The 27,350-nt window shown below is 49.2% G+C and overlaps 1 protein-coding gene across 3 annotated transcripts in view; it reads left to right on the forward strand.

The window, feature by feature from the left end:
* PLEKHH1 (pleckstrin homology, MyTH4 and FERM domain containing H1) overlaps positions 1-27,350 on the forward strand; it is a 54,538-nt gene that overhangs the window by 17,223 nt on the left and 9,965 nt on the right. For 2 of the 3 annotated variants that reach the window (XM_037503541.2, XM_054691150.1), the window contains exons 4-22: positions 544-693; positions 6,213-6,296; positions 9,255-9,336; positions 9,461-10,218; positions 14,285-14,363; positions 14,859-14,950; positions 17,599-17,749; positions 17,927-18,069; positions 19,038-19,148; positions 20,343-20,429; positions 20,788-20,949; positions 21,829-21,909; positions 22,252-22,434; positions 22,785-22,893; positions 23,677-23,789; positions 24,356-24,532; positions 24,806-24,903; positions 25,331-25,508; positions 26,286-26,441. In XM_037503541.2, coding sequence (XP_037359438.1) covers positions 544-693; positions 6,213-6,296; positions 9,255-9,336; positions 9,461-10,218; positions 14,285-14,363; positions 14,859-14,950; positions 17,599-17,749; positions 17,927-18,069; positions 19,038-19,148; positions 20,343-20,429; positions 20,788-20,949; positions 21,829-21,909; positions 22,252-22,434; positions 22,785-22,893; positions 23,677-23,789; positions 24,356-24,532; positions 24,806-24,903; positions 25,331-25,508; positions 26,286-26,441 — 2,994 coding nt within the window. The remainder of the gene's footprint in view (positions 1-543; positions 694-6,212; positions 6,297-9,254; positions 9,337-9,460; positions 10,219-14,284; positions 14,364-14,858; positions 14,951-17,598; positions 17,750-17,926; positions 18,070-19,037; positions 19,149-20,342; positions 20,430-20,787; positions 20,950-21,828; positions 21,910-22,251; positions 22,435-22,784; positions 22,894-23,676; positions 23,790-24,355; positions 24,533-24,805; positions 24,904-25,330; positions 25,509-26,285; positions 26,442-27,350) is intronic. The other variant, XM_037503540.2, reaches the window with a different exon arrangement.

The raw sequence follows: 27,350 nt of genomic DNA on the forward strand, positions 1-27,350 counted from the left end.
TCTCACAGTGATTCAGGGATCCAGGCTGCGGGAGCACCCCATCTTCTAGCTGCACCATCTGGAACATGCAGCTTCTTTGTTGCTATGACACAGAAAGAGAGCTTGTGTACCAGCTCTTAAACATTTTGGCCCAGAAACGTGTCAGTCCTTCAGGGCTTTTGACGGGAACAAACTTAAGGCCATCTATCCACATGGGGGCTGGGAAACATGGGAGCACATGTGGACATTCAGTGAGCAGCAGATGTCTCTGCCATAGTGAGGGTGGAGCAGTTCCCCACCAGGGCTATCCTGCCCCCACTTGTCCCTGCTGGGGCCTCCAGAATTGCAAGGCCAATACCTGGCTATGCCTTCCTTGTCAATTCTTTTGCCCAGATGAGGCCTTAATAAATGGTCATTGAATGAATTGACCCCTGACCAGGTAGAGTCAAGTCAAGTCATAGACTCGCTCATCAGAAGCAGCCTGTCCTGTGTTAGTGGCCATTTATTTCTTCATCTACCTTATCCCAACCCTTTGAGATTTTTGAGATGATTGATACTTTTCAGGTGGGTGTGATGGAAGAAAAGGTGAAACTGTGCAATCTGAAGAATGTGGACTCAGCAGGCAGCCTGCACCAGAAGTACCAGGAATTGCTCAAAGCCATGGAAAGCAAAGATGAGCTCATCAGTCAGCTGGAGGCTCAGCTGGAGAAGCAGGTAAGGCCCATGTGCCATGGCGCCAGTGCTTGGCTTAGCACAGCCCCTCTGCAAGATCCCTCCAGTGATGGACACCTCACTCCATCAAGAGACCTTTCCTGTGGAGACTTCATTCCTGGAAGCTCTTCCCACTCACAGATGAGAAAGAATCAGGCAGGGCATGTGGTTGGAAAAGAACCTGAGAGGCAGACCAATCTGGGCTTGAATTCCACTTATGGCACCTGCTGCTCTCTGACTGGGCAGTTACTCAAGGTGCTGATTCTCACTTTACACATCTATCAAGTAGGCATCGAAATACCGCATGGGTTCTTGCGCACGTTAACTCAGGTAAGTGTGTATAGTATGGAACACGAGGTCAGTGTGAGTGTAAGGAGGACTTTTCCTTCCCAACCTTCCATCCTCACCTCTCACCTGCCCACATGAGGGATACCATGCTGGCCTATAGCGTCCGAGCAGCACACAGCTGGACAGACTGCTAGGTGGCCAGCATTTCTCAGTGAACCTGAATTTGCAGAGGCCAGAATTGCTACCCGCCTGTGGACAGCAAGAGCTCCCCTCTGAGCATGTGGAGACAGCCCCCGGCTCCTGCAGGGACATCTGAAACCTCCCCCTGCCAGGTCCCTAGGCCAAGCTTCCTCCCTTCTCGGTCTCATTCACTTAATCCTGTTCTGTTTCTCCCCACTGTCATTGGTCTCACCTGCCCAACTTTTCCCTGGTCCCAGGGCTCTGTCACATCTAACCAACAACCCCAAGTGTAACCAAAGGGCTTTTAATTCTCCACATGTACCTTCTCCATGACGGCCCCAGTGGTCCTGGTAGAAACTTCCACCATCCTGGGCACACTGGTAATCATTCATCGTCATTCTCCGAGCATTTCCTTTGTGCTGTATGCCTGTGTAGGTCGTGGAGCACCATGTGCTTCTGAAAAATCATGGGAAAATAGAATTTTAATTTTGTTTTCTCTCTTGAATTGTTTGTAGTTAGCAGTGACAGCCTCCTGAGGATGGGTGAGCAAAAGCTCCCCTGCTAAAGCTCAGGTGAGAAAAAAATCATTTTACAGTGATAATCAGGAGGTCAGGATCAGAATGAAAGAATACTGTCCTGCAAGTCAGTAGCCCGGGCTGTGCCAGAAACTGACAGCAGCAAGTCCTTCCACCCCTCTGGCTGCTGTTTCTACAAGGTATCAAACTAGGACAGGGGTTGGTGAACTTTTCCTATAAAGGGCCAAAGAGTAATTATTTTAGGCCTTGGGCAACTGCTTGACTGTGTCATTGTAGCAAGAAAACAGGCCTGGACCGCACCAGAGTGAAGGACCTGGTGGTATTATGACTGCAAAAATTGCCGTGGAGAAAAAAACTGGTGGAAGCTTAAATTTGGACTGAGGGCCATAGTTTGTCAAACTAGTACAAACTAGATGCTCATAAGGCCCTGGTACCCCTAAATACTCAGGGTCTGATAGGTTCCTGTCCCCTCCTCATATCCACAGACTCCCTGTTGAGAGCTCATGTCCACCATATTACAGTTGTCAGGTGGCATCGCCTCGAAGTGCAACCAGAGCCCTCAATGTTGGTCGCTCAACTCCTGGGTGCTCTAGTGACTAGGACACGGGCGGCCCCCCAGGGTTCCACTCCAAGCCTGCAAAGGTGCGAGGACCGTGAAGTGCCCACTCAGCAGGGTGCTCTCCCGACTGTTTTTTGCTTATTTGTAGATATACTTTTTAACACTGTGGAGCATAAAAATGAAAACTTAAATGGCGCAGTCTCCATCTCTGGGTCCTGTTTTGCTTCTCAATGGAAAAGTCATGTTGAGTTGTAGCAATCAAGCAATAATTTAAACAAAAAACTAAAAATAATTTGAAATATTATCAGATGGACAAGATGTTGCTTCGCCTAAACAAAGCTGCACATGAACTTCAAACTATTATAAATTCACAATTCTGAAGAGCTGTTTAAAAGCAGGGAAATTTTTAGCCCTTGAAATTCTTGGGATACAAGGAACATACCTCAACATCATAAAGGCCATCTATGACAAGCCAACAGCCAGTATCATTCTCAATGGTGAAAAGCTGAAAGCAATTCCATTAAGATCTGGAACAAGACAAGGATGTCCACTCTCACCACTGCTTTTCAATATAATACTGGAAGTCCTAGCCAGAGCAATAAGACAAGAGAAAGACATCCAAGGAATCCACATAGGAAAAGAAGAAGTCAAACTATCACTATTTGCAGATGATATGATAATATACATAGAGAACCCCAAAATCTCCACAGAAAAACTAATTCAACTCATCAATCAATTCAGTAAAGTGGCAGGATACAAAATCAACACGCAAAAGTCAGTAGCCTTCCTATACACAAACAATAAATCTGAAGAAGAAGAAATCAAAAAAACCATCCCTTTTATTATCAAAACAAAAAAAATCAAATATTTGGGAATAAATCTAACAAAAGAGGTAAAGGACCTATATAAAGAAAACTATAAAACACTGTTAAAAGAAATAGAAGAAGACACAAAGAAATGGAAAGACATCCCCTGCTCATGGATTGGAAGAATAAACATTATTAAAATGGCCATCCTACCAAAAGCAATATACAGATTCAATGCTATTCCAATCAAAATCTCAATGGCATTCTTCAAAGAAATAGAACAATTATTGATGAAATTCATATGGAATCACCAAAAACCCCGAATAGCCAAAGCTCTACTGAAAAAAAAAGAAGGAAATGGAGGCATCACACTCCCAGACTTCAAACTATACTACAAAGCCATAATCATCAAAACTGCATGGTATTGGCACAAGAACAGACATACAGACCAATGGAATCGGATAGAAAATCCAGAAATAAACCCACAGATTTATGGTCAACTAATCTTTGACAAAGGAGCAAAGACTATGCATTGGAGCAAAGAAAGTTTGTTCAATAAATGGTGCTGGGAAAACTGGGTCGCTACATGCAAAAGAATGAAGCTTGACCACTACCTCACACCATACACAAAAATCAACTCAAAATGGATTAAAGAACTAGACATAAGACCTGAAACCATAAAATACATAGAAGGAAATATAGGCGAAACACTACGTGATTTGCACATCAAAGACATCTTTACAGACACATCACCCAAAGCAGTGATAGTGAAGGCAAAGATAAACAGCTGGGACTACATCAAATTAAAGAGCTTCTGCACAGCAAAAGAGACAATAACAAAAACAAAGAGAAACCCCACCAACTGGGAGAACATTTTTGCACCCAACACTAATGATAAAGGACTGATCACAAAAATCTGCAAAGAGCTGATGAGACTCAGCAACAACAAAGAAAATAATCCAGTCAAAAAATGGGCAGAAGAGCTAAAAAGAAACTTCTCTGAAGAGGAAATGCAAATGGCCAACAGACATATGAAAAAATGTTCAACATCACTTGTAATCAGGGAAATGCAAATCAAAACTACCATGAGATACCATCTCACACCAGTGAGAATGGCACATATTAAAAAAACTAGCAACAACAAATGTTGGCGAGGGTGTGGAGAAAAAGGAACTCTTCTGCACTGTTGGTGGGAGTGCAAACTGGTCCAACCACTATGGAGAGCTGTGTGGAGATTTCTGGACCTACTAAACATAGAGCTTCCATATGATCCAGCAATTCCACTCCTAGGTATTTACCCAAAGGACACAGAAACATTAATTCCAAAGAGCACCTGCACCCCTATGTTTATAGCAGCACTGTTTACAATAGCTAAGCTTTGGAAACAGCCCAAATGCCCAAAAATAGATGACTGGATCAAGAAGATGTGGTACATATATACCATGGAATATTACTCAGCATTCAAAAAAGATAAACACATGCAATTTGCAGCAACATGGATGGCGCTGGAAGGGATCATGCTCAGCGAAATAAGCCAAAATGAAAAAGAAAAATACCGGATGGTCTCACTCATAGCAGGAATCTAGAAAACTTAAATAAGGGACCAGGAAAATGAATATAAGAAAGTGAAAATCAAAATCAACAAAAAACTATGAACCAGAGACACTTTTTGGGGGGTGGGGGGCGGGAGGGGAAGGATTGGGGTCAGAATGGGGCGTTTGCAATTGTATGGGGGAATATAAAAATAAAATTTATTATTTAAAAAAAAATAAAAATAAAAGCAGGGAAATTTTTAACTTTGAAAACTTACAAAGTGTTGGCGTGTGTAGCTTTCTAAAAATTGAAAAATAGTCCGTGTTAAATGTGTCACGTTATAGTAAACACACTAATCGGTGTCTCCTTGATTATGTGTCTTTTCTGATGTTGTTGAACATCATCTTTATGAAAATTACTTTGGCGATGAGTAATGTGGGATTTTCAGTATGTTTCCATCTGATTTTGTTTCAATTCCTGTCCTACCACTACCACGCCAAGCTTCTTTTTCAGAGTGTCACACTGTTTATTTATATAAGCCGATATGAAGAAGCTTTGTATTTTCAAACAGATGACTACTCTGTGCACAGAAAAGTTGACTTCAAAGCAGTTCCAGTGCAGCTCACAGCAGATCTCTCAAACCAGTGTGCTTCCAAATAGTAGGGACTCCTAGCTTAGCTGGCCACTATCATGATGTAAATAAGGTGGATAGGAGGGCAACAAACCTTGCTTTTAAATCATCTCTTATCCTTTTGATTTTTTTTTTTTTGAAGAAATGCACTTTTGTACTCATGTAGCTGTTTTTTTTAAAATGTAATCTAAATACATGCTAACAGTAAAAAAATGCACAAAGACCAAAATGGGATAAAATGACAAGTAATATTTTCCCTCTATCTCCAATCCTTCATTTCCACTTCTTGCTGTTTTTGTTTTTTTTTTAAAGATTGTCTTTATTTATTTATGCATGTAAGAGCTGGGGTACAGGCCAGAGGTACGGGGGTGAGAGAGGATTCACCAGAGACAGAATGGGGAGCAGAACAGGCAGATGTACTGAATACACTGCTGAGTTGAGCAGCAGGCGAGACAGGAAAGGTCCTCTGCTCCTTGCCATGTGGGTCAGCTCCTTGGCTGAGGATGGAGCTCAGGTGGTAAAAGTGATAGACAGCACTGAGACATAACCCCTAGGCCACTAGGAAGGACACTCCACTCCTCGCTGTTAACCACTGTTCATTATGAACATTTCTTGTGTGTCAAAGCACAGCATTTCATTTTGTTTATTTAGCCAGCCCATGATTGGTAGGGTGTTTAGGTTATTTCCAGTTTTGAGTATTTTGGTTTTGTTGACTTATCAAATAATATTGCAAAAAATGATTCCTAAGCAATGGGCTTGTTAGGTGAATGACATATACATTTAAAATGTTGACAGATATGATTAAATTGCTCCTTCAAAAAGGCTTAGGAAGATCTTTTCCATTTTTAGAGTTAAAAAAAAAAATTAAATGAACTCTTTTTTCTATTGCTATCCCCTCCAGTTGCTTGATATTTCTTCTCAGGGCTTCCCACCGCTGATTATTCACTGCACCATGACTGCTGAGATTAACTAGAGGCCCTCTCTTGCAGAAGCAGATGAGAGCTGAGGAAGCAAAAATTGTTCAAGAAAAAGCTGCAAAGATCAAGGAGTGGGTGACAGTGAAGTTGGCCGAGGTGAGTGGAGGAGTATCGGGACCGGGTGTGAGAGCTTTGTTCTCACATCGGTGATTCTCCTGCCTCTGTGGTTCGGACTGGCCGTTGTTGTTAATCATTGACCCTTCATTCTGCTTAAATGCTAAGATGCTTCACTTACTTTTCCCATCTTTCTGTCTGGGTTGGATTTTCCCAGAGCTTTTGAGGGGCTTTGTGCTGTGTTTAATTTGGGGAGAAGGAAAGAGGCTCACTTTTGAAGAGTCACTGTCACTTTCCATCTGAGGTACCCACATAATTCCTATCTCCACATTCTCTTCTGTTCCTCTGATTCTTTAAAAAAAATTTTTTTGTGATGTCATAGACATAAAGTTGACCAGTTTAGTTGTCTTAATTTTTTTTTTAAAGATTTATTTATATATACAGGAACTGGGGCATAGGCCAGAGGTGTGGAATGGGGTAAGAGGATTCACCAGAGACAGAGTGGGGAGCAGAACAGGCAGATCTACTGAAATACACTGTTTTTTAAATATACAATTTGGGCCATTAAGTTCATTCACAATGTCATGCTACCATCCCCATCCTTATTCCCAAAATACTCAAACAGAAACTATATCCACTAAACACTGAGTGTTCTCTCTTCCCCAGCTTCCCCAGCTCTATGATAACCTCTATTCATTTATTTCAAAGTTCATCCCTGGTCACCACTTAATTTATTAAGAAACTCCAATCTAGAAGCTACAGTTCCCCAGGCCAAAAAAAAAAAAAAACAAAACTTTCTAAACAATAGGAAAGGGAATTAAAGAATGAACACTTAGCTTTCCTTCCTCTCTCTGACACAAGTGGTTCGCACCTGCAGGGAGCGTGGCCTCCTTTTGCATCCATCCCCCCCAACTCGTCTCCTGTGCACACACATCTCATGTCACCGGCAAGGCGACAAGTTCTGGGAGACAGAACTGAGGCTGTGGCCTCCGTTACCTCCATGTTCTACAACCTAACCCTTGCTAAAAGGTGCTCAATAAAAGTGTGTTGGATTTTGTTTCAAAGCAAGGGCAGTGGGCCTCCCTGGTGGCACAAGGGGTTAAGACGCAACCTGTGAGGCTTGCTGCAGCCACTGCAGCATGAGTTCAATCCCCAGCCAGAGAGCTACCCACATGGCGCAGCAGACCTCTCCTGACTTGCCCGCTGTTCCTCTCAGCAGTGTATTTCAGTCAGTCTGCCTGTTCTGTTCCCCACTCTGTCTCTGGTGAATCCTCTCACCCCCCACAACTCTGTCCTATACCCCAATTCTTGTATGCATAAATAAACAAATTTTTTAAAATAAAAAAGCAAGGGCAGCAACTTGAAGTTGGGTCTCACAGCTAGTCTGTTGAGCAAGAAAAGTCAGTGCAGAAGCACCTCCTCCACGCCAAGCAGCCCGACACAGGGCAGGTTGAATTGTGAGGGTCCAATCACTTGCAGAATATCTGGTCGTCAGACCATGTAAACTCAGCAGCAGATCAGTGCAGTACTGTGAATGTACTCTCCATTGATTTTCTTAATAAATTTCCTTTCTCTCTGATGTTGGATGTGGGGCTGAATTGAGGGTGCTGGTGCTGTGTGCATTTTTGATCCAATTATAGCTCTTCACATGGCTCCTTCCTCTATTGTGAGAATACAGTATATGAAACATATAATATATAAAATAGGTGTTAATCAATGTTATCAGTAAAGCTTTTGGTCTACAATAGGCTATTAGTAGTTAAGTTTTGGGGGAGTCAAAGCAATACATGGGTTTTGATTGCCTGGGACTCAGCACCCCTGCCGCCTGTGTTGTTCCAATATCAGCTGTAATCAAGTTCAGAGAGGGACACAACTCGATGAACATTGTAGGGATGTGTGCTTGGGTGGAAAAGCCTGGAAAGTAGAGAAGTGAGTCATAAACTTAGAAGAGTGGCTACCATGGTGGGGAGTGAGGGTGTAAGGATAGGTGGGGACATGTCTGGACACTGGCAAATTTTTATTATTATATTTTTTTTACACTCCTGTTGAGAACGGATTTTTTTTTAAAGATTTATTTATTTATGTATGCAAGAACTGGGGTACAGGCCAGAGGTGCAGAGGGTGAGAGGACTCACCAGAGACAGAGTGGGGAACAGAACAGGCAGATTGACCGAAGTACACTGCTGAGGGGAGCAGCGTGTAGGGCAGGAGAGGTATGCTGCAACATGTGAGTTGCTCCCTGGCAGCCGGGAATCGAACTCATGCTGCAGAGGCTGCGGATACCTTCATATTTATGTGCTTAACCCCTTGCACCACCAGGGAGGCCTGAAGACAGATTTATTGATGTAAGCAATCAACTAACAAGAATTAATTGAATAGCCAGATGCTCACAATGTAAGAAGTGGGAGCTCCTAGCTCGAAGCTTTCTCTCTAGTTAGCAGATTAAGCCAATAGGAAAGCACTGGCGCCCTGCTTTCTCTGGTGGCTGCTGCTAAGAGTTACGACCTAATGACCATTGTATAAGTTCCCATCATCAAGCTAACTCAGGCCTTTAATTCATGAGGACTTAAAGAGAAAGGCAGCACTATAATTGGGGTGCATTGTATTTTTTTTTAATTTATTTACTCTTGTCTTACAAACTTCTGCTTTCTGGGTAGTGGTGGTCACATGAGTATTCATTTCAGAGTCATTCATTCATCTGATCATTGATGTGTGTGTGGTTTTCTACAGACGTGCTGCATTTCACATTTTAAAAAAGGATGAAAAATAACTAGCAAAGAAAGCGTAGGAGCTGCCAAATGCAAGTCTGTCCCAACTAAAGCCAGTTAGCAGGAGGGAAGAGGTGAGGGCAGGACTCCCTGGAAGGATCAGCCTTGGATTGGGGGGGGCCCATGTGTTCCTCTTCAAAGATTTAATCTTTAAAAATAATTTTAGCCTTATTTTGAATTATATGTCTGAACCTAAAGGCTGAGTAGTCTAAATCTTTTTCTCTTTGCCTAGCTTGAGATGGAGAATCAGCACCTGAAAAGCTGTAATCAGCGCCTGGTAGAGCAAGTAGGAGCCCTTCAAGATGCACTAGGAGGTGAGCAGGCCAGAGGGGTGTGTGTGTGTGTGTGTTCGCGCGTGTGTGTGTGTGTGTGTGTGTGTTTAGGTGTGGGGCTGAATTAAGGGTGCTCTCACTATGCCTGTTTTTGACCCAACCACAGCTCTTCAGATGGCACCTTTGGGGAAGCTACTGGTGAACCCCCAGGGAACCCCAGAACAGGATTCTTCCCTTTCAAAGCCAGGAACCCGACCAGTGGGGCAGGACAGTGGCCCTCAGGCCCAGGGTGCCCTGAAGGCATCTCCGCCTGCATCTTATTCAGGTGCAGCACAGAGCAAGGACGCTGTTCCTAAAGCAGAAAGCCCATTGGCGGATTCTAATTCCAGCACGGTCCATTCCAGGGAAATACCGGAGGCCAAGACTCTTCCACCTCTAGGAAGACAGGGTTCTCCTTGCCAGTTGTGTATGAAACCTCACACCCCAAGACGTGGTTCAGCTTCCTGGGGAGAGGGCCTGGCCATCGCTCAGGGGGGCACATTCCCTGGGACAAAGACCTCTGTCAGGGAAGGTGGTCCTGGCAGCAGTCTGACACTCCCGAAGGTGCGGACTCCTGGCACCCCGAGGGACAGCATCCAGCTGGCCAAGCGGCACCACAGCCAGCCCCAGGTCAGCCCTGGGCACTTCCACAACATGGTGAGCATTGATATGGGGACCCTGTCGGCCCTCCACCCCTCCGGCCTTCCTGAGGTGGAGCCCCGAGCTGAGCCTCTGGAAGAACCAGAGAAGATGGAGATGGAGGATCAACCAGCAGCAGGGAAGAAGGAGGAAAGAGAAAGCTCAAAGGTCCCTGGAGCTGAGCTGGAGGAAGTGGACTCAGGGAACAAACCACCTACACCCCCCCTACACCGATTTCCATCTTGGGTAAGAGCCTGAGCAGCGGGGCAGAGCTGGGCACGGGCGTCATCCTCGGGGCAGCTCTGGGAGATCATCCAACGCCCTGCCCAGACCATCCAACCGCATGGGGCACAGCCAGGGTTTAGAATGCTCACAGGGTGCTGCTGTTCACCAGCCACCGAGCTGGTGCACATTTACCTTTAATCTTCTGATTAAACTCTGAGGTGGTGTGGTGTGGTGGTTAAGAGCTCAGGTCCCAGGATCAACCCCCAGGGTGGAAATGCTAACTGTGTGACCCAGGACGAGGCACTAACCCCCCCAACCCTGCCTCAACTTCCCTATCTGTAAAATGGGAATAATGATACTTCCTTTACAGTGTTTTGGTGAGGACTAAATGTGTTAATATGTAGTAAGCACTTGCAGTAATGGCTCATACTAATTGGTATGTCAGTACTGGCTATTTTTATTATTTCTGAGCCTTGGATTCCTTCCTGGTGGTAATGGATGACACAATGTCTTTGGACTGCCTTGGAACCTTGCCCCGGTGTGGGGGGTATTGCTGCAATACTGTCAGGCATTTATCTTTGTGGAGTTGGGTCATGGGGACCTGGAGACCTGAGGTTATTCTTTATACTCAACTTCTGTGTCTGACATTTTCCATGATAAAAAAGTTAAAATAAATGGGAGGTATGTGGTGACAATGTGATGAGCTGATGGGTGTCAGGTGCTTAGCACAGAGCCTAGCCTTTGGGCAGGACTCTACCTGTGCAGGGGGTTAGGTGGTAGAACCCTTTTACAGGTAAGGAAACTGCTGTCTTAGTGACTTGCCCAAAGTCTTGTAATGGCTAGTCCAGGGCTATGCTGTCAGTCACCTCCAGCTGTACTGCCTTTTAGGGGACATGGCAGAGCATGTCAGCCTTGTTCCCATGGTCAAGGGGCACCCCAGAACCCCCAAACCTGCCTGTTTTATTTTTTTTTAAGATTTATTTATTTATGCATACAAGAACAGGATGCAGGCCAGAGGTGTGGGGGGTGAGAGGATTCACCAGAGACAGAGTGGGGAACAGAACAGGCAAATTGACTGAAATACACTACTGAGGGGAGCAGCAGGCGAGACAGGAGAGGTCTGCTGTGCCATGTGGGTAGCTCCCTGGCTGGGGATCAAACTTGTGCTGCAGTGGCTGCTGATAGCTTCATAGGTTGCATCTTAACCCCTTGCGCCACCAGGGAGGCCCAAAACCTGCCTCTTTTAAATAGGTTCTGCCATCTGCCCCATCAAAACAAAACATGTAAGACCTTTATGGAGAGGAACTTTAATACAATTAGTGTGTGATACAGAAAAGACAAAGAATATAGTTTCTAAATCAAGCACCCAAAGTTACCCATCCCCTCGTGGGTAAAACTCCATCCATATGGGAATGGCGCAGAGCAAGGCCCCAAAGCCTGCCACAAGTCTAAAGCACCTTCCAGCGGGGACCCATAGAACATGGTCAGAAGCAGTCAGACAAGTCTGGAGGAAAAGAGCAAAATCAAAATTGACATAAAAGTTGCCATTGTCAGGGCCTCCCCTGGTGGCACAGCGGTTAAGCGCTGGGCTGCCGGTTCATTCCTCAGCCGCCAGAGAGGGTCCCAAAAAAAAAAAAAAAAGTTGCCATTGTCACCTCCCCGCGGCTCTCTCACCCGCATCTGTTTCACCCAGTCCAGGACCAAGAAGCAAGAGCAGTTTCTTCACATGTCTCTCTGCTCCACATGCCTTCTCCAGGTCTCCCTCTTGCTCTCCATCCTGCTTCCTTCCTTCTCAGTGTCCTCTCAGCTTCTTCTCCTCCCTGCTCTGCTCCACCCTCCCTTGGGTAGGGCAGGGAACCTGGAACCTCCCCTTTTTCTGGGGACCACCCTGTTACAGTCAGACCCCCAGATGCCACTGTGGTGTGAGGCTGCACCTGTGAATGGCAACTGTCTGTCTCCTGGCAGCAGAGGGAATGGGGTACTCTGGAGGGGGTTTACATTAAAGTAGCACCACCCCACAGCACTGTCTTAGAGATCCACCTTTTCAGCAACACCTTTTGAAGGGTGTCCTTTTGAAATGCCGGTAGTTGTATAACCAGAAAATGCCAGGGTCAGGCTGCCTGTCGCTGTTGGCATCCAATTGAACAGAGACAGGAATTGAACCTATGACACACTTTATATCAGAGAGCCAGCCAGCTGAAAGCATGGGCATTTCGCCATGAAAGCCCCTTCTAACATCTCATCTCAAGCTGGCCTTTTCTTAGAGAACTAAACAAAGACACTTAATCATAAGCGAGCCTCCTGCCACAGCAGACCATTGCAGTCGGTGCCCTCATCTTCATCACGTCCCATTTGTTGTCATCTCCTTAGTCATCTTGATGCATGTATGTTCTGTTTCCCTGGGCCTGGGAAAACATCTTTGTTCTCAGTAGAGTAAATGGAACTTACCAGGTTTTTTCCGCCCTCCCACCATTAGCATCGATAATAGACACTTTTGGTCTTAACATGTGTGCCCGATGTCGGAAGCCTGAAGTGTGGTGTGGGCATGTGTAAGTGGGCACAGCTGAGTCGAGAGATGGAGCATACAAGCGAGCACAGCAGCAGAGGACGGGAGGAGGCAGAGGACAGTGCGCTACCGCACTGTCTCATCTAGAGATGAGACCACAAGAGAAGCCAGAGAGCCCAGAAAGAGTAAAGATTTGCTGGGGGCTGGAGGCCTGCGAGCCTTCTGGCCCCCTTCCCCCCAACACCACCTGCCCTGCACCTGGTTGCCTTACTCCCCTGGTGGCGCAGCGGTTGAGCGCTGGGTTGCGAGGCTGCCCACAGCCTCTGCAGCGCCAGTTTGATCCTCGGCCACCCGCAAGGGTCCCACAAAAAAAAAAAAAAAAAAAAAAAAAGCTGGAAAAAGCCACTGAGGGCGCCAGGACTCCTTTTCCTGTCTGCTGGCATCATAGAAAACCTGCTTCGTGCCTTGCCGGCACTATTTTCTCCTGATGGCATCAGTGTCCAACACATCTTCAGGTATCATTGGGGCAGAACTCTTAGTTCAAAACAAGGGTTTCAGTTCAAAGAGTAGATTAGTAATCACATGGTGTTTGCATGTGGCCTCTGCTATGTGTGTACGTGCAGATTCCTATAGCAGATATGGTGTCCTCTTCCTCCCTAGCCCCTATCAGTTAGAGAGCCCCATGGCCCCTGGATTTGAGGCCACATCCTTAGCAGTGGTGACTGAGCAGCTGTCTGGGAACTAGGGGGTGGAGGGAGCGAAGGACTTGGCTAAGAAGTCTCCCAAGGCCAGAGAGAGTTTTGGCCACTGGTGGTGAACTGCCTCCCTGAGCCAGGGTAAGCTGTCACCTGGGGGGGATCTTTGTTTTCCCTTTATCTTGAGTGCAAAAGAGAGATATGGAAAAGTATAGGCAGGGCCTACTGGTTGTTTGTGAGATCAAAACCTTCAGAAAAGGCTCCAGGGACAACCTGAGGGTTGAGGGCTGAGGGAAGAATCTAGGGGGAGGGAAGTTCCCTTTTTTGGATTCTGGAGCCTGGTGAGCTAAAACATGCTTTGTAGCTTGACCCTGAAGCCTAGCCAAGATGTAACAATACTGGAGGGAAAAAATGTGTTCCAGCTTCTAGAGAACTGGCTTACCAAAGGGCACACTCTCTGCGTGGCGCTGACATCCTCATTATGAACACCCCCAACCTGAGCCTGAGCCCCAAGGACTCTCGAATGAGCAAGAATCAGGGAGACCAGCTCCTACACCCCTCTCCTCCAGATGAACTTCCCATCCCAAGGGCCAGATGGCAGAGAGAGAGAAAGTCAGTTGGGCTCTGATTATATTTCAGGTATTAGATTTTACGTTAATGATTTCACTTTGACTCTCACAACAGCCTGAGAGCTAAGACTTTTACCCCCATTTTAGAGCTAAGAAAAATGAGGCCCAGAAATGATGTAACTCAGCAGTCACTGCCAGGCCTGGATGTGACCCCAGGTCTGCCCACCCCCAAAGCGGAGCTCTCTCTCCCACACCTCAGAGGTTGCTGAGGTGAGCCCAGTCCTGGGCCCTGACCCTTCTGGGAACTCTCATTGCAGGAGAGCCGGATCTACGCTGTGGCCACGTCAGGCATGCGGCTCTCAGACGTGTCTCCCAGAAGTAATGCTACCAGCTGCGGTAAGTCCTAGGCGTGCTCTCGGAGGACTGGGTAGGCAATGGCGAGGACATGACTGAGCAGCACCCTCCATCCCCTCCCTTCGCCTGTGAGCTACAGGAGAAATCACACAGCAAGGGAAAAGGAAATGGTTCAGGTTCGGCTGTCACCTGCTGCAAGTGAGCAGCACTGTGGCAGGTGCAGAGCTGGAACTCCGAACTCCAGAGATGTCTCCACCTGCACTGGTTCCACAGCAGGGGCTGGGGTAGGAGGTAGGAGCCCACCCAAGAAATGCTTCCCCACCCACTGGCTCCTGAGTCACAGGCCATCACAGTGATGGGGCCTGAAGATGGCCTTCCCTGCCCTGAGATCTGTCACCTGTCTGTCCCCAGAGGGCCTTTTCAGGGAACTGTCTCTAGGGATCTCCTCTCACTCTGCCCAGCATTCTGCCGCCCCACATCCTGTACCCGGGTTATGCCACCTGAGTTAATCTCATTCCTCTTCTCCACCCCCTGCAGCTTCAAGCCCTCCTGCCCTGGCATCCCCTGGGCCTTTCTCTGGCCTCATCTACAAGAATGTCACTGTGCCGGTCTACACAACCCTGAAGGGGGTAAGAATCTGCTGCTTTGCCCCACCCAGAGGCCCCTCCCTTGGCATTCAGTGGCTGGAGAGGGGCCTAGGGTGAGGCTTCTGCACAACACATGGCTCTGCTCCAGGAGCTCACCCCTCCATATGTCATTTTACTATTTATTAGATTTTTTTATAAAAATTCTACATTTATAAAATTTTGAATCAGTGTGATTGTGGGCCAAGTAAAAAGTTAAAAGTTAACCCTCTGCTGACTCCGCCTCCTGGCCCCATCTTTCCACATGTCTGTTTGAGAGGGCAGTGAGACTCCTTCTAGAATTTCTTACATGTCTTTAAGACATACCCCTGTGTACTCTCAAACTGTCTCTACATATTTTTTTCAACAGAATTCAGATATGACTGCAACATGATATTTTCATACACATTTTTACTGCTTTCTGAGATAACTTTTACTCTTATAAAGTAATGCTTTATAAGACTATTTATAGAAGAATGTAAAGCCAAAGGTAAAATTTTGGGTTTTTTTTAAAGATTTATTTATTTATTTATGCAAGCACTGGGTATAGTCAGAAGCGTGGGAGGGTGAGTGGATTCACCAGAGCCAGAGCGGGGAACAAAACAGACAGACTGACGAAGTACACTGCTGAGGGGAGCAGCGGGTGTGGCAGGAGAGGTCTGCACGCCATATGGGACCCTCGCCTGTGGCCAGGGATCGAACCGGTGCTGCAGAGGCTGTGGGCAGCTTCACAGCCCAGCGCTCAACCACTGTGCCACCAGGGGAGGCTCCAAAGGTAAAATTTTTTTCTCATATTGTTCTCCCTGATTCCTAACCCTAGAGGCAACTATCATCAATGATTTGGCGTTTTTTTTGTTTTTTAATATCCAAAAGGTCAGGTTTATTATTAAAAAAAGAAAGGACGCTTGCTTGGACACAAGCAGGCACAAAGAGCTGCCCCTGAAAGGGTCAGGTTAATGAAAAGAAATGCTGTTTAGATAAAGGTGGGTAGTCTTGGGATGAGAGCGGCTGATGTGGTGTTTATTATGTAAGACCCTCTTGGGAATATGTTTACAGAAATTCTTTGCGTCTGTCATTTTCTCTCTGTCTCTGTCTCTGTCTCTCTCTCTCTCACACACACACAGGATCATATTATACCCCTGGCTTATCTAGCCAGCTGTGTGTCATGTCTCCCTGCCATGCTCTGCCTCTGTCACACAGCTCTGCCTCCCCTTTTAGGGATCTACCCCTTGGTATCGATGCCCCATACTGGCCTAACCTGACCACTTAGGTCTTATCTCTCTGCTTTTCTCTAAAATAAGTGCTGTGATAGACATCACTGTGCAGATTTATCATAGTGCAGTTATTTGTGCATTTTTTTAAAATTCTTTAAAAAAAGATTTATTTATTTATTTATACAAGCACTGGGTACAGTCAGAAGCGCGGGAGGGTGAGAGAATTCACCAAAGCCAGAGTGGGGAGCAGAACAGACATGTGGGACCCTCACCGGTGGCTGGGGATCGAACCTGCGCTGCAGAGGCTGTGGGCAACTTCACAGCCCAGCACTCAACCGCTGCGCCACCAAAGGAGGTCCTTTGCGCATGTTTTTGTGGGACATTTCTAGAGGTGAAATTTATAGGCAATTGTGTGCATGTTTTAAATTTTAGTACTATCCAATTATCTTCTAAAAAGACTTTATCATATTTCAGAGCATCCCTTACCCCACACTTCCACCAGTACTGAGACAATTAGTCTTTTTTTTTAAGATTTTTTAAAAAGTTATTTATGCATACAAGTGCTGGAGTACAGGCCAGGGGTGTGGGGGAAAGGGGTGAGAGGATTCACCAGAGACAGAGTGGGGAGCAGAACAGGCAGACTGACTGAAATACACTGCTGAGGGGAACAGTGGGCAAGCCGGGAGAGGTCTGCCATGCCATGTGGGTTGCTCCCTGGCCAGCCAGGGGGTCGAACTCGTGCTGTAGTGGCTGCAGATAGCTTCATAGGTTGTGTCTTAACCCCTTGCACCACCAGGGAGGCCCTTAAGATTTATTTATTTATGCATGCAAGAGTTGGGGTACAGGCCAGAGATGCAGGGGGTGAGAGGATTCACCAGAGACAGAGTGGGGAGCAGAACAGGCAGATCCACTGAAATACACTGCCGAGGGGTGCAATGGGTGAGACAGGAAAGGTCTGTACCATGGCCAGGGATTGAACTTGTGCCACAGCGGCTGCAGATAGCTTCATAGTGCTGAGACTTAACCCCTGTGCCACCAGGGAGGCCCAAATTGGTCTTTTAGTTGCTTGCTGATTATCTGTCACTTCATGTTTTCCCACACATTTTTAAAGCTCTTTTCTCACACTTGTTCCCTGGTGTGGCATTCTGACCCCTAGTGGCCAGGAGTGAGGTCACCCCTAGTGACCAGGTGACTAGCCCAGATGGGGCAGCTCCTTTGGGGAGCACAGAGGATGATGTGAGAGGGAGGCTCAAGGAGGAGCAGGGAGGACACAGGAGTGGGGTCAGGAAGGAACAGTTGTTTGTTGGGTACCCTGTTAGTGGATGGCACCCATGTGCCCCAGATAGGCTGCATAGGCCACACCTGAGCAGCTGAGCCTGAGCTCAAGCACAGGTGGGAGGCCTTGCAGCCTGAGCTGCAGCGGGAAGGTCTTCATTGCAGAGAGCCATGCAAATTAGCAGCGTACCCTTTGTGGACGAGTCCTCTGGGTCCGATGATGACTGCAGCTCTCAGGCAAGTTTCCGAACTTCAGTCCCCTGCTCTGAGTCCAGGAAGACCAGCGGACTGGGCAGCCCACGGGCCATCAAGAGAGGTAGGGAGCAGTGAGGGAGCAGGATGGGAGGGAGGCCACATGGATTCTTTACCTCCTGCCATGGCCATCCCTGCCCTCTGTCCTTGAGCCCTCAGCACCTGATTCGGGGTCCCCGGTGGGCAAGTTCCTGGGCTGTGCAGGCCGGATTCAGGCCTTGACTCCTCCTCCCTTGGCCAGGAGTCTCCATGTCCTCACTGAGCTCTGAGGGTGACTACGCCATCCCCCCGGATGCCTGCTCACTGGACAGCGACTACTCCGAGCCTGAACACAAACTGCAGCGTACCTCGACCTACTCTACTGACGGGCTGGGCCTAGGCGGGGTGAGCTGGGCATCCCCAGGGGGGCTGAGGCAGGACAGGGTGGGAGCCGACCTCCAGCAGAGGCTTTCCAGGACCCTCTGCACAGGACACAGGCAGCAACTGTTGTGAAATGAGGGGTGCCTGGCTTTGGTGAAGGGGCTGTCCCAGACAAGAGGCCCTGGGAAGAGCACACACTGTCCTGATAAGGGGAGGGGGCTGAGCTCCTCATCCAATCAGGAATGGCAGTTCAGAGCCCACCAAAGCCCACCTGGCTCCAGGAGGAGTTCTCATGCCCTCAGTCACTTAGCCCCTTGCTGACGCTGGACCGCTAAGAGCTCACGTCTGTTGACAGCTAGCAGTGCCAGGCTCTGTGCTCACTGCTTCGTATGCACAGTCTCATTTGTCCTCACAGTCCTGTCAGGATTATTATCCCATTTTATGGATGACAAGCCTGAGACTCAGAGACACCTATCACATGCCAGCACAAACCCTGATCTCCGCCATTCCGAGCCTTTGCTCCACACCACTGTGCTGCCCCTCGTCATCTGCCCACCTTACGAACCTTCCACCCCTGCCTGATAGGTTATCTGCTGTTCCCTAGACCTCTCTCTCCCCTCTCTGCTGCCTGGAATAGCCTCCTCCTCTTTTCAGCTCATCTTTGAAGGAAAGGCTGCTCTTCTCTTCCAAGGCCAGCCCAGGTCCAGCTCTCCCCTGTATCCCTCCCCACCGTTCTCTCTGTGTCCCCCATCAACTGTCTTCTTAGGCCAGGTTTTATCCCCAACCAGCCTGTTCCTTCTACAGCAGGACCCGCCCCCCTCCCTCCAGACATGTAGCAGGGCACAATGCCCTGAAAGCACACATAGTTGGTACTCAATTGTATGTTTTAATAGATGACAAAGCAGTGACTCAGTGGGCCCATTTTGGCCTGTGATGTCCAGAAACCCTGAGTGACTTCCCTATTCTTTCCTGGTGCCCTTGCACCCCTGCAGGAGTTACTGGAGAAGTCTGGCTACCTGCTAAAAATGGGGAGCCGGGTGAAGACCTGGAAGAGGCGCTGGTTTGTCCTGAGGCAGGGACAGATTATGTACTACAAGTCCCCGGTAAGACCCCTACTTCCTAACGGTAGTCAGGACGACCCTACTCCAGACTCAGAACTTTGTGAGAGGGACTCAAAGAGGGGTTGAGGCCAGAGGGCAAAGATCTGGCAGGTGGGGAGACAGCTGGCTGGGCACTCAAGGCTTTGAGCTGCAAAGTACAAGACCTGTCCTCTGGCTGGCCACTGGTTCTCACCAGGAACCAGGCCCCGAGGCATCAGAGGCAGTTTTAGAGAATTGGCTTGGTGATTCCTTCTTCAGAACCCAATTTCTTCTTAAGCCAATATGTCCTATAAAGGAGCTATCTCCAGGCTGCCCTCACAGACAAGAGGACAAGATTGTTCTGACAGGGAAGCCCATTACCTTCTCCACCTCTTTCCAGCTCTATTTGGAATTAGAGAGCCTTGGGTGTTGGGACCTAGTTTGACGTGATTCCAAGACCTGACTGGGACACCCAAGTTAACATTTTAAAGAGGGCAAGAAGGCCTTGTCTCTTGTGTAGCTCCAGCTGACCTGTAGCAGCTGTCTCCAACACCGTGTTAAGGACTCTGGACCCATGTTCCCCAAGAGCAGGTCTGCTCTGGTTGATTAGTGATGTCTGCGGTGGTGCTGGACCCTGGCGCTAGATGCTGGTGCTGGAAAAGGCCACAGTGGCATACATGCCACTTACTTGCCACACTTGGGATAAAGGATGTGGTAGAAAGAATTAAAGGGTTTCTAACCTAATTTTATTTTTTTTTTAAGAGTTATTTATGCATATAAGAACTGGGGTACAGGCCAGAGATGCAGGGGGTGGGAGGATTTACCAGAGACAGAGTAGGGAACAGAACAGACAGATTGACCGAAGTACACTGCTGAGGGGAGCAGCAGGCAAGACAGGTGGGTTGCTCCCTGGCGGCCAGGGATCAAACTCGTGCTGCAGAGGCTGTGGATTGCTTCATAGTGTAGTACTTAACCCTTGTGCCAGCAGGAAGGCCCTCTAACCTAATTTCAAAGGCTCTTTTTTAAGGAGGCCTAGGCAGAAGGACCCAGCTCTCATCATTGCTCCATTTAGCCAGAACTGGGATTCAGAGCAAATTGCCCATCTGCCGTGGCCCAGGAAAGCTTAGGACTCTCTTCCCCTCTGCCTGGAGGGGAGATGAGCATAAATGATGTGTCCTTAAAAGCCACCACACTCCCCTCTCTGTCCTTACTTTCCAGAGTGATGTCATCCGGAAACCTCAAGGACAGGTGGAATTGAACTCCCGTTGCCAAATTGTTCGAGGGGAGGGCGCCCAGACATTCCAGGTGAGCAGCTTTATCCTCGCAACTAGTTTTTTAGACAGAAGAGGTGCTGGGTTTGGATAAGACTAGAAGCAAAGATGGGGCAAGATAAGCATGTGGGAGAAACATCACATCAGCATTTGGGTGTGACCCTAATTTGTGAGTACAAGAAAGGAACAGGAGATAGATTGTGAGAGAAGGAATTGAGGTAGGAGAGACAGGGGGAAAAGATCAGGAAAGGAAGGGAAGGAGGGAGTCCAGGGTGGCGAGAAGGAAGGCCCAGGGGGTTCAGGGTTTTGCCACCTCAGAGCCATGTTCCTGTTACTTCACCTTCCTGTTCCCCCTCTGCTTCCGGCTCCCAACCCCTCACTCTTCTCCACAGCTCATCTCTGAGAAGAAAACCTATTACCTGACGGCGGATTCACCCAGCCTGCTGGAGGAGTGGATCCGAGTGTTACAGAGCCTGCTGAAGGTCCAGGCCGTTGGGCCTCCAGCCCTGCCTCAGGGTGGCACCAAGCCCACCGTGAAGGGCTGGCTCACCAAGGTAAGCTGGCCTGGGCTAGTGAGAGAGGAATGTGGTCCCCCCAAGAGCCAGGGAGCCAGGAGCCAGAGTGCCAAGGGGGCGTGGGCCCCTCTTTATCCACAGTTTGTTTCTCCAGGGATTTCCTCAGTGACCAGCTGGTGAGCTCTCACATAGTCTGGCCACGCCAGGTGATGGTAGATGAGTCTCTGGAAACAGGGATCAGGACAGGAGGGACAAGGAGGGCAAGGAATGTCTTGTGCCCACCTTGAGGTCATCTGGAGTTGCTCCCCATCCCTACCTGTACCCACCACCCCTCATATTAATAGTGACCTAGGCAAGGGCCATTCAAAGACTAATTACCTCCCAGGTCTGCCCACAGACATTTTAGTTAGGGCCTGTCAAACCCAGGAAAAGGGACATTAGCAAGGAGACCCGAACACCAGCAGCCAAGCACAAGGAAGCTCAGCGCCCACGACTTCGCCTCCACTGCCCATTCAGCAAGTGTTCCTGTCACTCTCCTGAGTGCAGCCGCTGTTCCCTCAGGCTTCACACTTGCCTGAGGGCCAGCAACCATATCTGTAACCTTACTTGGCATCCTTACAACTCTGGCCTCTGCCAGCTAGTTAGTTGAGCCCGTGTTCATATTCCTGGGTCAGAGCTTGAGATTGTCCTGGTTTATCAGTTTGTCCAAGGACATGTGGCACGCCACGTGGCGCACATGTGGCCTGTGGTGTGGAAGGGCTGGTCCCATGAGTTGGGCGTCTGGGTGGTGGAGTCTCCACTGCAGACCTGAGTTTGATCAGGAGTGTTGAGAGCTGCCTCCCTATGGCTTCTCTTGGCCAGTCCTGGATTCACTTATGGGGTCACCTGGCTTTAATAATGCTGGTTCGTTTCTTACAGGTAAAGCATGGCCACTCCAAGCTGGTCTGGTGTGCTCTCATTGGGAGAACCTTCTACTACTATCGGAGCCATGAAGACAAGGTACTTCCTGATCTCCCATGCTCTGCTTTTCCCAAACCACATTCCTGTGGCTCTACATTCTGATGGAAGGTTCCAGTTTTACCCACTACCCCACCTTACCCCACAATTATAAAGCCAGCGGACTGGAGCCCTCCAGAATATGTGGCCAGTGTGTGTGGCGCACAGATTCTGCCTGTGAGGCAGATCTGTGGTTCTCCAAGCAAGGCTCAGCCAGGAACCAGATTCTCTCCCTCCCTGTCCTGTCATCTGACAACATCCATCATTTCCCAGCCTAGGGCCTGAGGGTTCAGATAGAGGGGACTCCCCACCACACCCACTTTCATGGAAGGCTCGTGTCCACAGCGACCCCTAGGCCGCCTGCCTGTGCGGGACGCGCGCATAGAGGAAGTAGATCGATCTTGTGACTCAGACGAGGACTACGAGGCTGCAGGAACCGGGCGGTTGCTGTCCTCACACTGCACCCTGGTGATCCACCCCCCAGAGCACAGCCCCACCTACCTCCTCATTGGCACGAAGCATGAAAAGGTAAGGGCTCTTTCTCCTTCCCCAGAACTTCCCAAATTCAGGTTTATTTCCTGCCTGGACATTATGGAAACTAGTATTCCCTGCATGGGAATTTTGTTATGTTGAATCTGCATCCAGTGACCAATCTCTTCTTTGGAGTCATAACATAGAACCACAGGCTCAGAAACCTGCATTCATCATCACCTAGTCCTGAGTCTTTCTCCTCAAAGACTGGTGACCTTGAGTTGTGCCAGCCAATCAGCTGTGCCCCACACCAGGCTTGGCCCCTTTAAGGAGGCCCTCCTGGAGCTCTTGCCTCCATGCTTCCCCCCAACCCCAGCCCCATCAGATGGCATTCCATTCTTTTCCAGGACACATGGCTTTACCACCTCACAGTGGCTGCAGGTAACAGCAGTGCCAAGGTGGGCACTGCCTATGAGCAGCTCATTGGAAAACTGATGGATGGCGAAGGAGACCCAGGTAAGGCCTGGTGGCCATTACTGCTTGGGTTGGAGGGTTTTGACCATAATTGTTGGTCAGTAATCTAGATAGAGCAGGACTGTACCCTGAAGCTGTTTTGTGGCTGCCTAAGTCATAGACTCCATCGCCCTTGTCTGGTGAAGATAGAGGTGACCACTCTGTGTCTGGGGGAGTTTACCTGGGAAGCAGTTTCCAGTGACCTGGGTCAGCATTTTACTTTGTCAAACCTGCAACTTTGCTAGCTGGGCAGAGGGTTGAGGAAAGAGAGTAGCTGGTAACTCTGTAGTCAGAATCCATCAATAAGAAACCTAAATTGACATCAGGCTACACTGAGCCTGGGTGTCTGGGGAGTCTTTATTTTGCAACTGATTCTCAGGATCTGGAGGAACTAATGGCACATACCACATACACCTCTTTATACGTGAGGCTTATTAATTTCAGGCTGATGCATGCACTCCCCCATCCTGACCTCCCCTGCGCATGCATGTGCTCTCAGGTGCCCCCCACCTGGCACACACTCTACTGTCACCACCTACGAGCCAAGGAGTAACCTCCTTCCTGTAAGCCTTGCTGGTGAGCATGCTGATGGCCATGCACAGCTGCATTCGCTACACTCCAGGGAGGAAAACCCAGCGTGACGCCTCTATCCCTTCAGGGCACAGCCACATATGCCACACTCCACAGAGGGCATCCCAGCACAACCCAAGCCTTCCCCACAAAAGAAAGTGGGGTGAGGGTGGGATGAGAGTTCAGTGCTAACTGCTGGTGCTGTGCTTTGGGCAGATTCCCCACTCTGGAGGCACCCCATGCTGTGCTACAGCAAAGACGGGCTGTGTGCCTCCCTCACCACCCTGCCCTCTGAGGCCCTGCAGACCGAGGCGCTCAAGCTCTTCAAGGTAAAGTAGGAGCAGAGCCCAGACCCACCCTCTGGCGTCACACCCACTGTGTGCCCTGGCTCTGCCCGCCGCCCCCTCCGTGGCTATACTTGGGTGCAGGATCCATCCAGTTAGGAGGCTACTTGCAGAGGGTCTGAAGAGGTAGGGAATGAGCTCCACAGGGCAGTCATGGTGTCCTTTTTGGAGGGAAGGCAGCTCTGGGACTTCACTTATGAGCCCTTGGGAAGCATCAGTGAAATTCCTCATGAGAAGCTCCCAGCAGGAAAGGCTAGGCTTATGTTGCATCTGTACCTGTGACCTATTTTAGACTGTTCTTTATGCCCATCTGAATATGGTGTCTTTCCAAAAAATGAATATGCTTGCTTATGTAATGGAAACATTAGAGGAATGATTCCACCCCAAAGTAGCCCCTCTCAGCACGCACAGATGCTCTCAGGCAGTAACACACCCTCTGAGCAAGGGCAGGATGCTGGTGAGCGTCCCTTGAGCCCTGGGGCCACAGTCTGTCCGCTGTCGCTGAGGATGAGAGCCAGAGACTGAATGTGCCCACCGTCATTTCCCTGCAGTCCTGCCAGCTCTTCATCAACGTGCCTGTGGAAGCTGCCTCAGTGGACTACCACGTGTCCCTAGCCCAGGCAGCCCTGCAGGTCTGCCTGGTTCACCCCGAGCTGCAGAGCGAGATCTACTGCCAACTCATGAAGCAGACCAGCTGCCGCCCGACTCAGAAGTACTCCCTCATGCAGGTAGGCAACCCCAGGGCACAGCAGCTGACAGGAGGTCATGGGCAGCCTCAGTGCTCACAGCTGCCCACTCTGTGCCCCCTCCTAGATGTCTGTGCACAAACTGTGATTGCTCTTCTGGGCTCAGCCTGACCAATTTGGCCTTCCTGGTACCCGCAGAAGGTTGGGGGCTCCATTTGGAGAGAGAGCTGAGGGCTGTGTAGCTCACGACCGAGGGCTGGTGATACTGCAGACCCAGCTCTCACCCCCACCCCGTGCGGCCTCTTCCTCCCACAGTGCTGGCAGCTCCTGGCTCTGTGCGCCCCACTCTTCCTGCCTCAGCACCACTTCCTCTGGTATGTCAAACAGCGGCTCCAGCGCCATGCAGATCCCAGGTGAGTAGTGCGTGTCACTGTCCCTGCCACTCCAGCAGGAGCGACACAGGGAACTAGGTCAGGTCCTCCCTACCCTCTGAGTTTGATCATCATCGTGTATGCAAATGGCAGGTGGCAATGGGAGCATGTGAGGGCCCCCTGTACACCAATCCTTGTGTTTTGTGGGGTCCACATGTGAGGCAGCAGTGCCCCCAAATTGTCATTCTCTGGTGCCATGTCTTTTGACTTCTGGGGGCACTATCTTCGTGAGCAACCTGCAGTATGCAGAACCTAGCTGGCAAATTAACACTCCAGCCCAGATTCTTCAGGGCTTTTTTTCGTGGCCCGCCCGGCTGCAGATTTGGTCCAGGGCTGGATAGGGAACCAGGGTGATGGCAGGAATGAATGGATTCCCTACTATCCCTTCTTCCTTCACCTGTCTTTTCAGAAATGAAACTGGCCAGTACGCCACCTACTGCCAGCGGGCAGTGGAGCGAACCCTGCAGACTGGGGAGCGGGAAGCCAGGCCATCACGTATGGAAGTGGTGTCCATCTTGCTGCGAAACCCCTTCCATCACTCCTTGCCCTTCAGTATCCCCGTGCATTTCGCCAATGGGACTTACCAGGTGAGAGGCCGGGTGTGCTCCCTGTCCCAGAGCTCATATCACCATCCCAAAGAATTCCTTTGGGTGCTATGCCTCCTTAGGCCTGGCAGGTTCTTAGGCAAACCAGCAAAAAGATGGGCCGTGGAGGGAGGAAGAAGTTTGAATCCCACTTTCTGGTGCTGTAGAAGTAGATCTTTTTTTTTTTTTTTTTTTTTTTTTTTTCTTAAAAAGATTTATTTATTTATTTATACAAGCACTGGGTATAGTAAGAAGCGCGGGAGGGTGAGAGAACTCACCAGAGCCAGAGCAGGGAACAGAACAGGCAGACCAAACACACTGCTGAGGGGAGCAGCGGACGCGGCAGGAGAGGTCTGCGCACCATGTGGGACCTTTGCCGGCAGCCAGGGTTCGAACTGGCGCCACAGAGGCTGTGGGAAAGCTTCGCAGCCCAGCGCTCAACCACTGCGCCACCAAGGGAGGCCCTAGAACTAGATCTTTTGAGCCCATTGAACAGAGAAGCTGAGACACTGACCAAGTGTCTCAGCAGCATGAGGGAGGGACTCCAAACGAGTGATAGTAAAGTAGGACCAGGGCATATGTCCAGTTCCACTTGACATTGGGTGGACTCATCCCTTAAGCGCTCTGCATCTGAATACAAACCCAACTTTCTTTGGCTCTTGCACTTGGCCTTGCTCCTTTCAGCCAGGCTTTTATACCTGCCATACCCAGACCCCTCCAGCAGCCCTAGTGAGCTCCCTCGGGAAGTTCCCTCTGGGACAGAATGCCTCTCCCCTGCAGGTGGTTGGTTTCGATGGCTCCTCCACAGTTGATGAGTTCCTCCACCGGCTGAACCAGGAGACAGGCATGAGGAAGTCTTCGCATTCTGGCTTTGCCCTCTTCATGGATGATCCCTCTGGCAGGGACCTGGAACACTGCCTGCAGGGGAGTGTCAAGGTGATGAGCTCTCCACTAAGTCAACTGAGCCCCTGCTGAGCCTCCTCCAGGCTTTGGGTCTTTGGTGGGGAAAGAGCCTGTCTGGTGGATGCTGACTATTCTCCAACAGGTCTGGTGCTGAGCCCAAGGTGCTCCCCCAGGTAGGCATTTTAGGGTGGCTGCAACCCTAAAGTGTGCCCATACTGGCAGAGAAAAGTTGGTTATGCTCTTGTTTCTGGAGAGAGCTCCACATCACACCTTCCCTTGAGTGGTTGCACATCCAGGAGAAATGCTGCTTCTCAGTGTGGCATAGGCAGGACAGGAAGGAGTTTCTCAGCAGCCCCAAGCTTGCTGGGTCTCATATACACACGGCATCTGTACGCCAAGACCCACTGGGCGTCATGGTGGTCACCTCACTTTGACCCTCTCTGCTGGGCTGGTGCTATGCTTGTGGGATCAGCCACACTGTAAGGAGGCAGACCCTCCTGTTCCCTCTGTGAGCGAAGACCCTGCAATGGGATTTAAGACTTATGCTGTGTTACAGTCAGGGTTAGTGCTACAGGGGTTAGGTGTTTGGGCATGTGTGTGATGAGTGTGTGATGAATGTGAGTGCTTTGGCTCCAGTGACTGCTTTCTTTATGGGGACAGGACTGAGCCTTCCATAGTCTTTTACTATTGCCTGGAAGAATTGTATTTACAAAGAACAGATCTTCTTTGTAAATGTCTGGGCATCTGTAAGATTTGTCACTTGGTAGGCCTTTGGGTATACTTGTTGAAGAGAATGGCATTTGGAATTATAAATGGAACATCATTTTGGGGGCTCACTTTACTCTGGGGAGGTCCCCTCAGGGGTTAAGGCCAGTGGGGCAGCATTCTGTGCTTTGCTGCTCACGCCAGATCCGGGGCTATGCCTCCCTGTCTTGTCAGTGA

The sequence above is a fragment of the Talpa occidentalis genome, unplaced genomic scaffold (assembly GCF_014898055.3).
Source record: "Talpa occidentalis isolate TD23 unplaced genomic scaffold, MPIMG_talOcc4v2.1 talOcc4.11, whole genome shotgun sequence".
NCBI lineage: Eukaryota > Metazoa > Chordata > Mammalia > Eulipotyphla > Talpidae > Talpa > Talpa occidentalis.